Genomic DNA, 20,360 nt, shown 5'->3' with positions numbered 1-20,360 from the left:
CACAACACGCTGTCCATTACAAGATTTCCTTCTCACGGTATAAACCACAATTGTGTATTGAGAACAGGCGGTTATGAAGGTGGCACTTACCTGCACCGGCCTCTATATATTATATAGATTTGCACCATTTTTGGTACTGCATACTCATCTCTCAGAAACATTTGAAATTTTATTTTTGTTTCTTTCAGCAAATTAGCCTCAGAACACTTACATTGTATTTTCTTACAATTTTAGTTTTCTTTTAGCATAAGAAAAAAAAATTATAAAATCAATGTTCCTTATACCAACCAGCAGCCTCTCCCCTCCCCGCGTTACATTCTCCATTTATACACAGGACCATAAAGACGACATTTATCCAAAAGGTCTACCAAGAGGTAAACGAAGCGTTGCCCTTTAAGAGCCTCGGGTTTTTACATAGAGAGAGAAAGGTTTAGATCATGTCACTGCCGAGCAACATCAGACCAGGGTATAAAACACCAATCTTAGGTCGGATTCACGCGGCCGCATTCGGTCCGTCAGATAGGGAGTCCGCCAGACTCCTATGATTATAGATAACTATGATGCTAGGAGTCCGGCTCCCTGAACTGTGGTCGATCCGGGAAATATGGCCAACACACGGTCCATATACGACAGCCGTGTGACTCCTGCCTTATACCATGATGCGGGGGCAGGGGTGTACTCCAAGTATGTGCCAAGGTAAAGATGCAAGATTTGTGCAAATCAATGCACATGGCCCTGGAGATTATGTGGTCGGGGACAGGGCTCCAGATGTATGTGGCCCTCAGTAGAGTCATAGTGGGGCCCCCTGTGGATAGGAGAAAGTTTCCTCAGATCACCACAGCCCCAAAAAAAAGCCCAGTAAGCCCTGGCACGAGCCCTGATGCCATTGAGGCCTATGGTGACAGCTGTCAGGGGAGACAAGGATCCCTCAGGCTGGATTTTAGCCTGTCCAGTAAGTGTGTCTGGCCGTTTAATGGTATATATTACTGCAGGTATAACCTATAAATATGGTTTAGATGTGTTATTTTATTTAAATAAAAATGATACAATATTTGTTATTGTATTTAAAAAAAAATAATATTATTTTGTAATTTTTTTTTCCAGCAGTAACACCTCAACCCTTAAAAACCCAAAAAGTTTATATGTAAAGATGAAATAAAAGCTACCCCTATGAATAATCGGATGATCGTTCCCAGATCTATTCATCATCACAGCATTTATTGCGAAGATGAAAACAATTTCTCTCTCTGGGAAAATTATTCCAATCCCAGGAAAGGAAAATAAAATATATTTCCATCAGATTTGCATGGCTTGTGTTGACTCCTCTACAACAGACGTAACCATAGAGGCAAATCCTGGACTGTCCTCCGTGTCACATACATTGCTAAAGTGGCACTTTCTTTACAATCAATTGGCCGTTTCCACTGGAATATTAATAAGGATTAAATGTAACCCCGTGTACTTCATAAGCGAATAGTTTTGGGGTTTTGTTTTTTTTAATGCCATATTTTGCACGTTTATATAAAAATGTATTAAAAAAATAAAATAAAACGATAAAGATAAAAAAAAAATAAAAAAGATAAAAATGTATTTTTACACTCAGGGGGTTTTAACACCATCCCTGAAACTCCACGACTGTTCCCTCTACATTTCTTATTCCGCTATAGTCACTTTCGTACATATGACGTTGATGATCTTTGCAGATCTCTGGCTTCTCCGGGGGCCGATCATGAGTTACATCACGTCCTATACTTCAGTCACACACAAAGCAGCATTCAGAATTCTTACAATTGCTGCTTGGGACTTACAAGTGCCGTACAACCTCACACACCCCACAGCTCAGCCAAGATCCTAAAAAACATCGCATATATGTATTTTGTACATAAACCCTACAATATACCCAACAACTCAAAACCAACAGAACATGCTTCAGAACACTGAACCAGCAGGGGGCAGCAGCAAGACGCGAGCTCAGACAGCAGAATTCTGAACGCAGCTTTGGATGTGACCGTCGTACGAGACCTCGTGTAATTTACCATCAGTACAAGATGAGAATTAGCAAAAAGGAGGGTCAACATAATATATAGATTCCATCTACGGCTAAACCTGAAACTACTCTTCAAAATTACTGGACTTCTAGGGTCGTCCCAAAGTCGAGGGGAGGGGGGGGGGGGAGATCTGAGTTGCTTTACCTCATTGGACCCCTATACAGCTATTTAAAAGCTAAAAGAGGGAGTTGCTCTTTATGTTTTTTTTACAAAAACTATGAGAAAAAATAAAATAAAAATAAAAAAAAAGCATTAAAAAATAAAAAAGTGGCCATCGGTCAAGAAAGAGTTACACATTAAGAATACTAAAGAAATCAAGGTAACCGTTTTATTTACAGAAATACAGATCTTATTAGCTTAATAGGATAATGTTGCGTCCACGTTTCGTTCGCTTCTAGATTGACTCAATAAATACACGTTTTTGTTTCTTCTTCACCAGCACATTAAACAAGCGGCGCCACATAAGTAAGCCGGGCCGCGTTCTGTCCCCCCCCCGTAATCTGCATGCCTCTCTACCCTCCCCCACCATCCTCCGTGTCCTGAACATTGGCGGGTTATAACAGTATCTCACACCATGTACAGCGCTTCTGGTTAATGTTTGTTATTTTTTTTTTTTTTTTATGTTTTTGTGGTTTTTTTCCGCTTCTTTGGTTGGCACAATATGCTTTGATATTACATGTAAATGGTTTTTTTTTTGTTCCAAACATACGTTTTTTTTTTTTGCTGTGGCAAAATTTCAAATGATTCAAAACGGCATGACATGCAGTAACCAAAATATGTCAAAAAAAAAAGGAAACCAAAAAAGTAAATAGCTCTCTACGCTGAATGGAAAGAAAATGGTCGGCGTTATCCCAACATGTTGAAGCGGACCCATCGCGGACGTCCCGCGGAGGCTGCAGTTTTGTCTGCTCAACCAATAAGAAGCCGATCAATTTTGCCGGGAACCCGCGACACCAAACGCAGGGAGGCTCTAAGCTTTTACGTAAAACTGATCGGCACGGAATTGGTTTCGCTCCGGCAAAACGACAGCCTCCTCGGTGAGCGAGCCACGGGTCTTCGATGACCACTAAAATTCTAATCTTGATGCAGCATTAAGGGTTAAAACTTACCACTTTACCAGGCCTTGCCCATGTGCAAATAAATCCTTCCTGACAAGCAGTGACTATACAGTCTTCAAGAAAAATAAGCACAGTTAGTCTTTCGTGCGCTATCTTTTTACAGATAAGAGGCTCTAACAACGGAACGTCTTCCATCCTGGGACAGAGCGCGGTCCCCAAAGTTTTGGCAGGGTCCGTTTTGTTTTTTGTAACTAGGTTGAGTTTGTCGCTGCTCTTGCTAGATATATGTCCCATGCTGTGGTTCCTCTTGTGGTCTTTGTCGTGATGCCTCTCCTTGCGGTCGTGAATGGACAGGGTGGCGAACTTGCTGACGCCGGAGGCGATGGCGCTGTCCACGCTGCTTTTGCTGCCGGTGTTGGACACGGTAGCGTGGGGAAGGCTGTTGGACCTTGGAAGAGGGGGAGGTACGGCATTGCCTGGTGTGGTGATGGTGTTGCCGTTACTGCCTGGGTTTGCGGGGGTGCCGCTTCCTGCCGGGGGACTGGTGGCGTTCATGACGTTGGTATGCGTCCTAGTTCTCGACAGAGGTTGATGAGGGAAAAGGATGTCTTCTGTAAGGTCCCATAAACACAGTTGTGTATCTTGGCCTACGGAGCCAAATCTATAAGTCACGCTGACCGGGCGACTGTCGGTAGAGTTCCTTTTTGATAGTCTGGACTGTGTACTGTTTGCCCGATCTCTACCAAAGTTGATCAGTTCTTGAAAATCTTCGTCGCTTCCGCTGAACTCCATAGGGTCAGTCTCTTCCACGCTAGTGGTATTGGGGTCGAACGCCACCACGCTGACCCAAGACTTGTGTCCTTGACCTCTGGCTATTACACGAGTGTCATTAAACGACCAAACGGTCACCAAGTCGTCCTCCCCGCCTGTGACGATGTACTTTCCGTCTGGGCTCCAACACACACATAGGAGTCCTCCGAAGTAGCTTTTCATAGTGCCGTGCAACTCCACAGAATCGAAGTTAAACACGCGTAGAAAGCCGTCTTGGCTCACACAGGCTAAGAACTTCCCATCTGGGGAAAAAGCAAATTCATTAAGGGCTCCCTCTCCGACCGTCCATTTCAGCAGAGGGTTTCGGGTGGACTTGCTCTTGCATGTATGAACGGCAAAGCTTTCTCCTTGCTTAAGCAGCTGGTAATGGGGCGCGGTGGTACCGCACGTGTGTTCCACATTATACAAGTACATGTTCCCGCTGGAATGAGCTACAAGGAAGAGGCTTTCGGAGCCCGGAACCCATTTTACACAAGTTACTCTCGACTTGTCTATTAGCCTCTGTTGAAAACAAGAGAAGTAAAAAAAATATACAATAGTTAGATGCGAGACGCGAATACACACAGTGAAGCATATATAGCCTAGCATATTGTGGAGTGCAGACCAAACCATTTCCAATATCAGTTTGTCAGGGTTTCCCGTATATAAAATGGTTACTGACCACATAATTGGGCAACTTTTGAATCTAATTTGTGCCTCAATTCCATTCACTGACAGCACGCAGAGATCTTAAAAAAACTATCCTAATCATACCCTGGCTCATTAGAAGAAAGCGCGGTGATACAATATAACAAGCCCTGCATTTGTGTGACCAGCGCATTTCTAAGATAGGTTTTCAGCCTTTGAATGAAAGCAAAAGGTTTCCATTTACTGACAACAAGCAGAGATCTTTAATACAGAAGTTCTACTGAAAAAGTGACAACCAATATTTTGGCAGAAGCCATAAGCAAGACGGAAAAAGGCCAAACTCTATAAACAAAAACATGTCTGCCTTGTTCCAGAAATAGCGCCACAGCTGTACGGGGGTTGTGTATGGTATTGCAGCCCATTCACTTCAATGCAGAGGAGCTGCAGTCCCAGACAACCAGTGATAACGGCGATGACTCCCTGATGGAGCAGGCCGGCCATAATGTCTAGCCTTAGACTACATGCACACGTTGCGTATTTTGCGGTGGAAAATACGCACCAAAGCCGCAGGAAATTGGAAGGTAAAAACCGCACCTAATTGCATATTTTTCAGTGCGGTTTTTACGCTTTGATGTGTAAATCCGTGCGTTTTCATGCTGCGTGCAGGTTTTGGCACGTTTTTCCTCAGAACTAGGCAGATACAATTTGCAAGCGGAAACGCAAGATAAGTTGACACGCCGCGGATTTTAAAACCCACATCGCAGGCCAATTTACGTGCCAAAAAAAATAAATAAAAAAAAACTGCAGCGTGTACATGAGATTTCCTGAAATCTCATCTACTTTGCTGGTATTTATTGCGCTGCCGATTTGCCGCAGGAAAGCCCACGCGTAATACGCATCGTGTGTGTTTGGCCTTAGGGTAATCGCATAAACAGTCATTTCCGAATTTGCTTCTGTCGACGCTACCCTGGGACATAATATATTTGGTGACGGACCCCATCCCCCACACTCACCTCCTCATTAAACAGCTTGCTGGTCTCCTTCTTGATGGGGTCTATGAGTTGGACCTGTCCTGCAGAGAAGCCGACCAGTAGCGAGACGCTCTCTGCCGTGGCGGTGAGATGATTGAAGTCATGACAGGTGGGCTGCGTCCCTTTGTAGATCCGCTTGTCTATTGGTTTGCTCAAATCCGCAGCCTGGGGAAGAAATAAAAAAACACTCACTATATTTGTACGGAGCGGCTCCTGATCATATACACGACACCTCAATAATCAGACATCATTTATTATGGAGCGTTCCCCATTAACAAAATGGATCGGCAGCACGGGAGCCGCCCCAACAACCCAGACGTGGGAAACGTGCGTTACTTTGCAGTTTTTGAAGCTTGGAGAGCGCAGCCAAGGTCAGGGCTACAACACGTGAATATTGCTATGGAGATCGGCTGAGAGGAAGGGGGAAGTCTACGATCCGCACCGCAGCAACCCGGCACGCCTTAAAGGGCACACAGCGGAGGCAGACATGTTTATTTTAGACTGTGCTATTAACGCTTGATCAAAGGGGGGGGGGGGTATATTCTCTTTAAAAAGGGGTCCTCAAGGACTCAACATTGGGACACGCTGCAAAACCCGGCACAGCCACCTCTGTAGGGCTCCTTCATTGTGCTGATCGGCAGACCCCAACGATCACAGTGATTGACTATCCAAGGCTAAATTCCCAGAAAACCCCCATTCACACAACTGTATAGATACGCTACATTGTATGCCACAAACTGGAGTGTCAGTCTTCACTGTAGTTCTGGCATTCTACTCATGACTCAGGAGACTCGGAATGAGAATAGCTATAGGCCTATACATCAGGGGCCACTATTTAGGTTATTTACAGGACGATACTACATTGCAATTTGTTGAAAAACATTGGAACCGGACATGTTTGACGGTGCCCAACGGAGCTCCAAGAGGCGCCGTAAGTCGCAATGAAACCCATCCGGTCGCGGGGTCTGAGATGTTCTCGTCCACAGCCCTTCGTTGGAAGAGGCGATCATCAAGAACGAAGCTGGAAGGGAAGATACGTTCTTAATTCCAAAATTCATTTCATGTAAATGACTCCTCGCAGTAATCGCCTCTAATGCTCCCGGGTCCCTAAACCTCCACGTTGTTAATGCCTTCTGCAAATCTACAGAACAGGAAAGATGAAAATCCGCCGGCTGGAGGACGCTAATCGGATTTCACATCACTGGGGGAGTCGGTGGGGTGCCAACTGTCAGCATTTCTGCCTGTAAAAGCCAGTGAATACAGATACGCCAGCAGAATCACCCAAAAAAAAATAAAAAAAATGGAGTGGGCCGCCGCCATTCCGAGACTGGGACATGATGCTAAAATATTAGTCAATTTCTAAACGGGAACATATCTGAAAGAGGCTTAAAAGGAGAATTACAGAACTGCCACAATTCAGCCAGTCATCAGTTACAGAGGCAGTACTATCCACACCTACATCATTCACAGGGAGGAAGTACTATCTGTATCTAAATTCACAGGAAGAGACAGGGAGGCAGTACTATCTGTATCTACATCATTTACATGGAGAGGTGAGAGGCAGTACTGTCCGTGTCTACATTTAGGGGGGCTACCATTTATACCTACATCATTTTGTAAGCAACAAGACATGCTGCTCCCCCAGCAAAAGGACCTCCATATTACACTGAAACCGCGTTTGATGGTTACGAACATGCCCAGTCACTAACAGCTGGTGTCCAGGTAAAACGTCGAAACTCACCCCCGAGCCCAGAGTGATCCAGCTAGTTGGCACAGACGTCGAATTGCCGGTTTTGTCCAGTAAGGCCAAAAACAGGAAACGGATCCCAGAATATCCGACCGGGTTGCCAAGGGCCATTTTAATCTCTGAATTGCTGTATTACAGACTGCAAGAGCCATCAGACTCTTCTCCCGAGATCTATACTGTGGACGCGCAGCGGAGGCCAAGACCACAGCAAAGTCTCAATCAGGAGCCCATACAAGTCTCTCATATGAGTCAGCACCATCGCAGGTGCCAGTGTCTGAGCAGTAGTCGCTGCTGGCAGGAGTGACGTCATCGGACGATTCTCCCTCCAGCAGAGGGCGCAAACACAAATGTCTAATTACATGGTCTCCGCAACTTTCTCAGTAGACCGCACAATAGACAGCCATGATACGGGGAAACCCAAGACAGCAGAGAATGGCAGCCAAGGGAACACATAAGAAGGGGCACCGAAGGGGCTTGTTTACATGGTGATACTGGCACCGCGCCACCATAAGGAGAGGTGCAGAGTCAAAAATAAAGTTGCACATTTTTTTTGCCTCTAGTAAGATTAGGGGGGGGGGGGTGGATTTCCAACTAACGAGGCGAGACTGGGTGCAATGAAACGTAAAAGGTCGCTCACGTTTTATTCCTAAATGAATAAATGCTGACAAAGCGAACTATTGAGAGGTGACCAATTACACAGGCGGCATCAGCTTTCAATACACAAAGGAGATTAACCTTTTAATGCGGCGCAGAGGCCGCCACAGTGTCCACCGCCAACTGAAGCTGCAGATTACACGGGCCGGGCAGCCTGCGCTTCACTCAAATCACCTCTTACGTAACCAGAGGATGAAAAATCACCAACAAATACAACTACAACCGAGGTGTCATCTCAGGTGAAGAGGTAAAGAGCTTCTCCGCATACAATCCTTTTTGTTAGAAGGCCCCCCAGCTAAAAAAAAAAAAAATGTAATCGCCGTTTTACTCAGAGTCCTGCAGCGATCAGCTGTAAGAAGCAGGGGTACCTGGCAGCAAGTGTTTAATTTCCCTGCAGCGCCACCACAGGGAAAACAAAGCATTGCTTGGCGCCTGTTAAAAATCAGTGGCCTGTCCATGTAATGCTCGAATGTGCCGAGTCCTCCGGAGTAAGACGCTCTTTGTAGCCCCCCCCCCCCTCCCCACCTCTGGCTGATAGATGTGGGTCCTGAATGGCCCTTCTCTTTGTTGTCCAGGGTGCTATAATTATTTTTTTTTAATTTAGCCTTATTACATGGCCCGCAGTGGAGCTCCAGTTTGTACATGCTGCTCCCCCCTAATAACTGATGTCATTACGATGCCCACGAGGGATCCATAATCTGCCTTGTTAATCAGTGTTGTACCCCATACCTCCCCCAATGCCTATACCCGAATGTTACGTCACTTTGGCGTAGACACCGCACATGACGGAGGGACACTGGCAGTAGGTGCACAGAAGTTAGAAAGGTCAACTTCAAGTTTATTGGAAAGAAAAAAATAATTTTTTGGACAACTCCTTAAAGTGTCAGTCCAGTTATAGTCTCCCGCAAGAACATCGGGCGTGGAAAGACACCGGGCGGTATTGTTGCCAGGCAACCATATGACGCTCCCGGAACGCAAGAGAGTCTCTCCACGCCTGATGTTAGTCCAGTTATACTCTCCCGTCTGAACGGTCACTTTAATGCTGAAGTGATGGTCCAGCGCTCCTTACAATTTTCTGGTTTATAGCAATAATCTCCAACCTGTGGCTCTCAGCTGTTCAGAAACTACAACTCCCAGCATGGTTTACAACAGCTGGAAGGGAAAGAGAATACCAAATCTGTGGGTGATAAGTTACAGCGACGTTCATTTCAGCTCCAGGTGAACCCTCGCTTCTGTCATTGGAGTTCCATGTGTTCTACACTAGAAGAACGACAGGAGGAGCAGCAGAGGGAATACATGTGTTAAACATCTGATAAATCATTAACCATAAAGTCAGAGACATGAAGTGTCTCGTATCACACATGAACACAGCCGCACTGCAGACTCAGACCATACCAGGGGTCAGCAACCTACGGCACTCCAGCCGTTGTAAAACTACGACTCCCAGCATGCACTGAGAGCCAACAATCTCCGCAGCTGAATAGAACATACTATCCCCACACCGGCCCTGAGGAAAACGTACCTATATTATTCCTCTCACATTCACATCCAAGCACGCTTTGCCCACATTACATGCGCTTACTGAGCAGACCACGGTGACGCCGCCCGCCATCTGTATCGTACGCTGACAGCATATGCCCAATGACAACAGCACAAAAACATGAAACAGAACGCGCTCAGATCAGGTGTGGAACCATGGAGGCGCCGCCTGATGCCAAAACAGAGCGGACTGTTTAATGACAACAGAAAAGATATACGAGAGACATGGAAACTATAGGAGGCCGTTATAAGAAGTAACACCCCCCAAACAAGAAAATGAAAAAATGGGTTTCAATTTTTTTTGGGGGGGATCCCAGACCCCCATAAAATCTGACACTACAGATAGACCCTATTGACTATGGTAATAATAATGCACTCCAGGAAAAAACAACAGAGGAACAGCAAAACCGTTATGGGGAGGAAAAAATTAATTTTAAAAAAAAGGGGAGGGGGGAATGCAATATTTCCTAAAAATGAAAATGTCAGGAGAACCGACAGATCCTCTATACTACACCACACAGGAGAGCTGACAGCTCGTCTATACTACACCACACAGGAGAGCTGACAGCTCCTCTATACTACACCACACAGGAGAGCTGACAGCTCCTCTATACTACACCACAGGAGAGCTGACAGCTCCTCGATACTACACCACACAGGAGAGCTGACAGCTCCTCTATACTACACCACACAGGAGAGCTGACAGCTCCTCTATACTACACCACACAGGAGAGCTGACAGCTCCTCTATACTACACCACACAGGAGAGCTGACAGCTCCTCTATACTACACCACACAGGAGAGCTGACAGCTCGTCTATACTACACCACACAGGAGAGCTGACAGCTCCTCTATACTACACCCCACAGGAGAGCTGACAGCTCCTCTATACTACACCACACAGGAGAGCCGACAGATCCTCTATACTACACCACACAGGAGAGCTGACAGATCCTCTATACTACACCACACAGGAGAACTGACAGATCCTCTATACTACACCACACAGGAGAGCCGACAGCTCCTCTATACTACACCACACAGGAGAGCTGACAGCTCGTCTATACTGCACCACACAGGAGAGCCGACAGCTCCTCTATGCTACATCACACAGGAGAACTGACAGCTCCTCTATACTACACCACACAGGAGAACTGACACCTCCTCTATACTACACCACACAGGAGAGCTGACAGCTCCTCTATACTGCACCACACAGGAGAGCCGACAGATCATCTACACTACACCACACAGGAGAACCGACAGCTCCTCTATACCACACCACACAGGAGAGCCGACAGATCCTCTATACCACACAGGAGAGCCGACGGATCCTCCATACTGCACCACACAGGAGAACCGACAGCTCCTCTATACTACACCACACAGGAGAGCTGACAGCTCCTCTATACTACACCACACAGGAGAACTGACAGCTCCTCTATACTACACCACACAGGAGAACCGACAGATCCTCTATACCACACAGGAGAACCGACAGATCCTCTATACTACACCACACAGGAGAACCGACAGATCCTCTATACTACACCACACAGGAGAACCGACAGATCCTCTATACTACACCACACAGGAGAGCTGACAGCTCCTCTATACTACACAGGAGAACAGACAGATCCTCTATACTACACCACACAGGAGAGCCGACAGATCTATACCACATCACACAGGAGAACCGACAGATCCTCTATACTACACCACACAGGAGAACCGACAGATCCTCTATACCACACCACACAGGAGAGCTGACAGCTCCTCTATACTACACCACACAGGAGAGCTGACAGCTCCTCTATACTACACCACACAGGAGAGCTGACAGCTCCTCTATACTACACCACACAGGAGAGCTGACAGCTCCTCTATACTACACCACACAGGAGAGCTGACAGCTCCTCTATACTACACAGGAGAACAGACAGATCCTCTATACTACACCACACAGGAGAGCCGACAGCTCCTCTATACTACACCACACAGGAGAGCTGACAGCTCCTCTATACTACACCACACAGGAGAACAGACAGATCCTCTATACCACACCACACAGGAGAGCTGACAGATCCTCTATACTACACCACACAGGAGAGCGGACAGATCCTCTAAAAAAAATAAAACCGTCAGAATTGCTGTTGTGGTCACTTCATCTCCCACAAAAAGTCTAATTTACCCCAAAATGGTACCAATATAAACTACAGCTCGCACTGCAAAATATAAGCTCGCATACTGCTAAATAGACGTAAAAAAAAAAAAAAAAAGTTATGTCTCTCAGAATGTGGCGACTAAAATTAAATTTTATTTTTAACAATCATTTTTTTCCCTTGTAGAAATAGTAAAACATAGAAAGAAGAAAAAAAAACTATATCAATTTTGTATCGCTATAATCGTAGGGACCCGCAGAATAAAGTGAAAATGCAGTTTTTACTGCACGGTGAACGCCGTAAAAAACAAAACCACCCAAAACATTGAGAAGTCGTAGTTTTTTTTTCCTATTCCACCCCAGATATATATTTTTTCTAGTTTCCCACTATATTATACGGTACAATAAATGGTGCTGTAAAATCTACAACTCGTCCCGCAAAAAAACAAGCCTTCATGCGGCAATATTGATGGAATAAAATAAATAATTAAAAAAAAAAATATGTTACGGGTTTTGGAAGGTGGGGAGCAAAAAAAAGAGAGTCCGAAAAATGGCTGCGGCGAGAAAGGGTTTAAGACCGATCGTCAGGGGGGGGGGCTCCTTGCATGGATCGTTTGGTTATGTCCACTCAATATGGGCAGGACGCGTACAGGAGTCTATGTATCCAGTCTAGCAGAATGTATGGATGGTCTGTAGACAACACAGCCCCCTCCGCTTACTCGGCCAACAACCTCTGTCCCGCAGATCGGTGTTCATGGTCCACTGCACGTAAACCCAGAGAACCCCTTTATGGTCGCGTGTTTGGAGGTGCATTGTATGGCAGGTTCTCATGACTTCTTCCGCTCTTGGTTAGATTGACAGACACTCTACGTCTGCCTCCATTCTCCGCACTGTAATACTAATTTACTAAATAAAGGACAATCTCTTTGCTTTTTTAAATCTGCTACTGGAGAACGTCTTCCGACAGAAAAACGAAGACAAACGTCCTGATGAAGAGAACAGCGAGGATGAAGAGATAGAGCGGTTTATGTGCAGAGGATTATGGACGACAGGCAGAACATTTGTAAATCATGACCCATTTTATCCTCTTCACCGGCACAGAACAGAAATCATTTGTGGCAGCTGCTGGAAAGATTCTTAAAGGAGCGCTCCTTCGGGTACAGGAGTATTAGACCTGTCACTATGTCCGCATTATAGAGAGCAGCAACGTATGCAAAGCGGGGAGCCCCTCAGCTGATTGGCCTAGATAGATCACCTGTCCAGCTCCGCATCAGACAGAAGCACCAAGTTGGGGTGCCAAACCGCAGCAGTGTTAAGAAGCCATAAATCAACCACCTTCTTGCTGCAAAACACGCCAGCTTTGCCATCCAATAAGTTTGTTACTGCTTCCACAAGGGTTGCCATCCATCTTTCCGGAGACATTAGCGGTCACTCATCTTTGAGGGAAATACCCTTTAATTGCAGGTCATACCCCTCCCAATTGACAGTCACTATGGGCACCCTTTCTGCCCCCACCCCATATAGACGTGTGTCGTAGCTCTTGGTATTTTTCCAAAGTTTAATGGAACACCCCAGCGAAATAGGAGCACGTTATACCTAATGGAGGGAATAATGGGCGGAGCATGACAAAGCAATTCTTAGTGTTCTTTGAACTCGTGTCATGCTCCACCCCCTCAGTCCCTGCCTAGGACATTGCATCATCAGTTGTGTTCCTTTAACAGTGGCTCCCAATCCAGGGCCATACAAATTGTCTATAGGGTGTTTTACACGGACGCCCTTAGAGCCCATTCACACTGCAGCGTCCATTCAGCATATGTGCCTGGAATGTTGCATGTATCCATAGGTCCACATTCACCTGACGGTTGACAAAAGAGCGCCATTTTGGCATCTGTTGGGCTGGTATACCTTCTATTTCGCAGTCTGGAATAAGAGGTATCCTTAAAGTTGCATGGTAGGAAACCCCCAAAGAGTCCGTTTCCCCCCCCTGGCTGGACTAATACAGTAAATAAGGGATGGTTACCAGGAGACGCCGGCACTTCGCAGCTCCAGCATTCAGCCGCCTTTACGGGTTTTTTCAGGGTTTGATAGAATCTGCCTCTATTTTTATTTACCGCCCCGCCGCGTCTTACTCTGCTCCGAGGACTGAGGCGTTTTGTCTCCTTTCTCTCCGGTCACTGGGAGATTTTCAGCACATCATTAATCGTGATCCGCGCTCGTCTGCGACTGCTCTCAACTTCGCAATGAGAAAAATTCAGCCACTTTCGTAAAGCTGCGGTGACGTATAAGAACTTGCGGAGATCTCCCGGCTGTGATGGCGCATCACGCGTCAGCCGCCCGAATAACTCTCAAACACATCTACAATGAAGAAACTACGGTGCGTGGCAGTCGTTCTGCAGGGAATGCCCCGTGTGCATGGGGCCTTACACAGAGACATTTTGGTGAAGTGATCCTTTAAACAGCCATTCAAGTAACACCCCTCTCCCCAATACTTTATACTGCAGCACACACCCTGCCGGGTGGGGACAAGTGACCCAACATCATTTACCTCACGGAGTAATCAACGGAAGATAATAGGAGTAGAAAATCATAAAATATTATAAGGGATGTTCCATCAGGACGAACATCTGACCACCGCTGGTCTCCCCAGTAATCAGCGGATATCCCTGCAGGACCCCGCACAACCACCCATCCCCCACAGAAACATTACACAGCGCCCATTCAACTAAATGGACAACCATGTAACAGCGCAAAGTCCTCCATTGTGGGAGACGCACTCCCCATCTGCTCTGGCTAACAGTGGGGGGTCCCGAGTATGGGACCCTATTCCTCTTATGTAATATTTATCATTGGATAATTTTTTTTTGCAACTTTCTTAAATAGTTTGAAAATTAGGAATTTATACAAATTGTCTGCTTGCCGTCAGTGAACGGGAAACATCCTTGTTCATATTCACAGCCTGAAAACCAGTACCTGACCTAGCCCTGCTCATACAGCTGAGTGTTTGTTACAATGCATCAGGGAATGATGGGAATTCTAGCTTTGCAGCAGCCGGAGGGCCACAGGTTGGGGAGCACTAATGTACAGAATACGGCTGATCGGAATTTCGGACCTCCATTGAGTTAGTGGCACGTTGGGAAGCAGAGGACTGGGAGATGATCAGTAGAACAGCACGACCCTCACCATCCCCCATTTATACTTTCCCATAGGCAGCGTGACTAGATGCTGTAAACAGGAGAGCCTTTACTGGAGGAGACGACCGTCCTGCATCTTCACCACTGCCCTCTCCCACCCTCCAAGGGCAGTGCCAGGAGGCAAGAGATCATAAAGAGGCCCCCCCCCCCCCGTCACAAGTATCAGCCATTCTAATGTAGTCATCCACCGCACCGGTCACAGCCATTAATTACTGACTGCTCATAAATTTGGGTCCGGCAGGAAGGAGCGCAGCCATTGAGCAGCTCAGAGGATATCAATATTAACATTACTGCAACTGGAGCAAAGGGGTAAGAGAAAGGTACGGAAGACGTCATCAGCAGGGTGCCACCAAGCTTTTCTTGATTCCTGAACGTCAATTCTGCCAACTCATGATGAAATTAACCCTCCCCTACTGCAGTAAAGCTGAATAATGTGGGAGATTTGCCCTTTAAATCCCTGGGGGGGAAAAAGGCTATACCTAAAGCATGCAGCCATGTATCCATTATTCTGCTTCCCTCCACACAGCTAAAGAGGAGCCATCACCTCTCCCGACAGGTCTGTTTTAGCAAATACTTGTATTAACCATTCTGGCGTATCCTTTCTGCTGTGACATTCCTCTGTTATTCCTCCTAGAAATGTATGAATAAATTAAGAACTTGGTGTTACCATTCCGTCAATAGGGTGTCTCCCTACGGAGTCAAACTCTGCCAGCGCTGATTGGACATTGTCACACCCCCAGTTGTCAATTTATTCCTAAATTTCTAGGAGGAATCACAGAGGAAAGGTACAAGTAGAGTTCTAAGAAAAGATGCTCTAGAATGGTTATTTGATAGGGGGAATACAATTACTTACTGAAACAGACATCTCAAGAGAGGTGACCAGTCCTCTTTAAAATTATATCGTTTTGTCTAGGGGGAGCTGTATAAGCCTGTATGCAGTGAGCTCCCCCTAGTGGTGACTGCAGAGACAGACAGAATTATATAATAAAGCCACACATCCAGATCCATGATCAGTTTTAACGCAGCAGCGAAGTGACATTAATATCACAAACGGCGAGGATTTTTACCGATCGGTTTCACAAACGAGAAATATCACGGCCCTTTCCTCTAAACATCAACGGGTATTATTTAAAAGGTGCCGCAACAAACAATTCACCAGATTCTTTACGTTACAAGACACTAATAAGCGTGAATACTAACTAGAGTCAATGAGGACAATACACAAATGTCCTTGTGACGGGGACAATACTCTCCTTGTAACCCCTGCCCCCACTCCTTAGTCAAAAGAGGAACATTTCATATCCAAGTTGTGCTTGTTCAAGGTCTTGTGTACGACTTAGAGGATCGCAATGAATGCAACCGGTAAACCCTCCACACATAAAAGTCCCCCCTGATGACGTGTACCCAGGTGCAGAACTGCAAAAACGCTCAATACATGAATGCAGGCAGTTCTGACGCCATATCAGAGCGCTTGTATGGAAAACTGCACCGGACCAAACCGCCATGTTCAGGCACTAAAGAAGTCCCGGGAGTCTGCGAGACAATGTTTTTCTATTGAGGTCTATGGTATGGTATAGCTGGGTATTAAGGACTTAAAGTAAATTGGCTCCTGGACTGGTCTAACTGGCTCCTACAACATCGTCCATCCCTGCACTTCATGCACTCAGCACGGTTCTGTTCCGTAGTAAAGTAATGTACGGCGCAGGTTCAAGCCGACTGCAACCGAATGGGAGTGCGGCCAGTGATTCCCAATCTGGGTACAATAATATTGGCGCTATAGATAAGCGTCCTGTACAGGAGCATTGGCACGATCTCTGTGCATATTCCACTATGGATGTCATGGAGAGTGGTCGCCTGCTTGGGACCCCCTTCTATTAGTCTAGGAGTTGCTGCCAAGAGTATGCCTCTCCCTGGAGGACTCCATGTATTACACGTCTGCCTGTTCATTTAAATGAATGCCCTGTAATACCACTTTTCTCCTGCAGGGGCCACAGGAGAAATATGCATTCACCTACAGCGGATCACCAGGGGGCCCTCACTTAGAGCGGGGTGTCCACATGTCAAGTTCTTTAAAAGAAAGTGTATTCCAGAATGCAACTCAGCAGAGCATGTTCTGTACAGACACTGATCCAGCAGGGGGCGATGTGAAGTCAGAGAGAAGGCCAATAAAGGATTGGTCTCCAGATTAGTGATTTCAGCACATTAGATCTAATTAAAGGTTTCGTGTTGCTTTCAATTTAGATGCAGTCAGGTGTTAAAGAATTAGAAAAGCATGGCTGTTTTTTTGGGTTTTTTTTTTTTTTGTTTTTTTTTTATAAAACAGCGCCACACCCGTCCACAGGTTGTGTGTGGTACTGCAGTTCAGCCGGAGTCTCTTCAATAGAGCTGAGCTGCGATGCCAGACAACCTGATGGAAGAAAGCCGCCATGTTTTTCTAATTCTGGACATCCCCTTTAACATTAGGATTAAATTGGAGGAGCTCCAACCCATCTCTCCCAGTATAAAGAAGATACATTTAGGACCTGCACCGTCCTGCGTACACAGACATGACGTCACGCATGTCGCGCTTTGATCATGGCAGCTAAGATTATCTTGTGCGTGTCCTCCTACAGAACATACACACCCATTATTTTCCTGGAAAGAAGAGCGTCAAAGGCCTCGGACTCAAATCACCTTCAGCAAGTAAGAAACGAGCCAAGAAGAAGAAAGAAACTGGTCATTGACATTATAAAACGCAGGGCGGGTTCCTTCAGCTGAGACAACACAGGCTCCTCCACCTGTGGACGTCGGTCTGGTTTTAGGGCAGTGATCTCCAACCTGTGGCTGTCCAAGTGTTGCAAAACTACAACTCCCTGCATGCCATGCGTCACCTGAAGCTACATTCATAAATTCTGCTGGTTTCTGATGACCAGACAGCAGTGAATTGTGGGAGTTCAGATGACAGTTAGTCACGTGACACCATTGGGTGGCGCTACACTACTTTCAAGGACAACCAGCAGAACTTTCAGAAGCCGCTTTGGTTGTGAATGGAGAAAACAAAATATAAAAACAAAAAACTGTAAAGTATTGAGAATGTTTTTTAAATTTTCATGGCCAACGGTCCGGTTCACTAGAGGTGTCACCGCACTACGTTACAAAAAGTTTCCTAAGCCTTAAAGGAACATTCCAGTATTACACGTATGCCGAGTGCGTGGCCTGAGGGGGTGGGGCACGACACAGGGATTTAAAGAACACCAAGAGAGAATCTATTCCATGCCCCACCACCACGGACCCTACACTAGGCATAGCACAGCGTGTTCCTTTAAAGGGGTTGTACAGGAATAGAAAAACATGGCTGCTTCTTCAAAAACAGCGCCACACATGTCCAGAGGTTGCATGTGGCATTGCAGTTCAGCGCCAATACCATAAATGAACCTAACAAAGTAGAGGGGAGTCAGCGGTAAAGCCAAGCGCAAGGAGAAGAGTCTGCTGAATTGCCCTTTGGTCATCTGGGAAAGCTGGGTACAGGCCTAATGGAAGAAGATAGACATTTCTGGTCCCTCAAAAGTCTCCAGTGTAATAAATGGCGAGCCCTCCTACGAATGATCAGGGACCTAGAAAAGCTTAGTGGAAACCCTCTGTGGCGGCCACACACAGTTTTCCCCATAACTGATAGGCAAGAAATGGCCAAATATTTAACAACTTTACTTCTATATACGGAGGATTTTTGATTGCAGAGGGGGGGGGGGGCTCCTTAATGGACTGACATGACCCACTGACCGTACAGCATCTTTCACACCCCACTAACCGCGGGGGCTGCCACATGGCCTTATACCTGACAGGTGTAACAGGTGCACGATACTGCCGGTATGTGCAGGTCTACTAATAATTGATAGAGATATATATATATATACACACACACACGTTATTAGTAGACCTGCACATACCGGCAGTATCGTGCACCTGTTACACCTGTCAGGTATAAGGCCATGTGACGGCCCCCGCGCTACAACACGTTATTACATGATATGTTAATAAGCCCCATGTGTCATCTGTCCCGTACCCCAATTATCATACAGGAAAGGAGATTAACCAGTACCCAGAATTATACACTGCGCAGGTGTCGGGAATATTAACCAGTACTATGCCAGTACCCAGAACTATATACTGCGCAGGTGTCGGGAATATTAACCAGTACTATGCCAGTACCCAGAATTATACACTGCGCAGGTGTCGGTATATTAACCAGTACTATGCCAGTACCCAGAATTCTACACTGCGCAGGTGCCAGGAATATTAACCAGTACTATGCCAGTACCCAGAATTATATACTGTGCAGGTGCCAGGAATATTAACCAGTACCCAGAATTATACACTGCGCAGGTGTCGGGAATATTAACCAGTACTATGCCAGTACCCAGAATTATATACTGTGCAGGTGCCGGGAATATTAACCAGTACTATGCCAGTACCCAGAACTATATACTGCGCAGGTGTCGGGAATATTAACCAGTACTATGCCAGTACCCAGAATTATACACTGCGCAGGTGTCGGGAATATTAACCAGTACTATGCCAGTACCCAGAATTATATACTGTGCAGGTGCCGGGAATATTAACCAGTACTATGCCAGTACCCAGAACTATATACTGCGCAGGTGTCGGGAATATTAACCAGTACTATGCCAGTACCCAGAATTATACACTGCGCAGGTGTCGGTATATTAACCAGTACTATGCCAGTACCCAGAATTCTACACTGCGCAGGTGCCAGGAATATTAACCAGTACTATGCCAGTACCCAGAATTCTACACTGCGCAGGTGCCAGGAATATTAACCAGTACTATGCCAGTACCCAGAACTATATACTGCGCAGGTGCCAGGAATATTAACCAGTACCCAGAATTATACACTGCGCAGGTGCCAGGAATATTAACCAGTACCCAGAATTATACACTGCGCAGGTGCCAGGAATATTAACCAGTACTATGCCAGTACCCAGAATTATACACTGTGCAGGTGTCAGGCATATTAACAAGTACCCCATATAATTCTATACTGGGCAGGTGGATGGCAACATCACTAGTACCACAGATAACAGCCCATATATATCAACCCATACCATGAGTGTGGCCTTATATATGAACCAGCACCATAAATAGAACAAACTGTTCCCCAGAATCAACAAGGTGACCCCAAAATATAATCCTGTACCGGGTCACCGCCGCTGCCAGATATTCACCAGAACACATTATACAGTGTAAGATTGAAGAGGGTGTAGTACCCGCCCACTATCGGGTAACAGCCCCGCACTGTGCAGGAATCCCGTGTACGGGAGCTGTCCTCTGTGCAGGGTGTGGAGGAGGTCTCATGTGATGACAGAGCCTCCATTGAGCAGCAGTGTTTTGTAACCTGACTCTGCAGTCACACCGCCGCCATTCCGGCCCAATGTGACAGACCAGCGCCCGGCCCCGCCCACTCTCGGGTGTTATT

The 20,360-nt window shown here is 46.2% G+C and overlaps 1 protein-coding gene across 1 annotated transcript in view; it reads right to left on the bottom strand.

The window, feature by feature from the left end:
- Nucleotides 1-20,360, bottom strand: part of WDR20 (WD repeat domain 20) — a 28,190-nt gene that overhangs the window by 7,521 nt on the left and 309 nt on the right. Inside the window, exons 2-3 of the mRNA XM_075844250.1 lie at nucleotides 5,578-5,760; nucleotides 3,158-4,438 (exon numbers count right to left, since the gene is read on the bottom strand). Coding sequence (XP_075700365.1) covers nucleotides 3,158-4,438; nucleotides 5,578-5,760 — 1,464 coding nt within the window. The remainder of the gene's footprint in view (nucleotides 1-3,157; nucleotides 4,439-5,577; nucleotides 5,761-20,360) is intronic.

This window comes from Rhinoderma darwinii, chromosome 12 (genome assembly GCF_050947455.1).
Source record: "Rhinoderma darwinii isolate aRhiDar2 chromosome 12, aRhiDar2.hap1, whole genome shotgun sequence".
Taxonomy (NCBI): Eukaryota; Metazoa; Chordata; class Amphibia; order Anura; family Rhinodermatidae; genus Rhinoderma; species Rhinoderma darwinii.
Note: the sequence above shows the minus strand (reverse complement) of the source record. Positions and strands in the feature narration are given on the sequence as shown.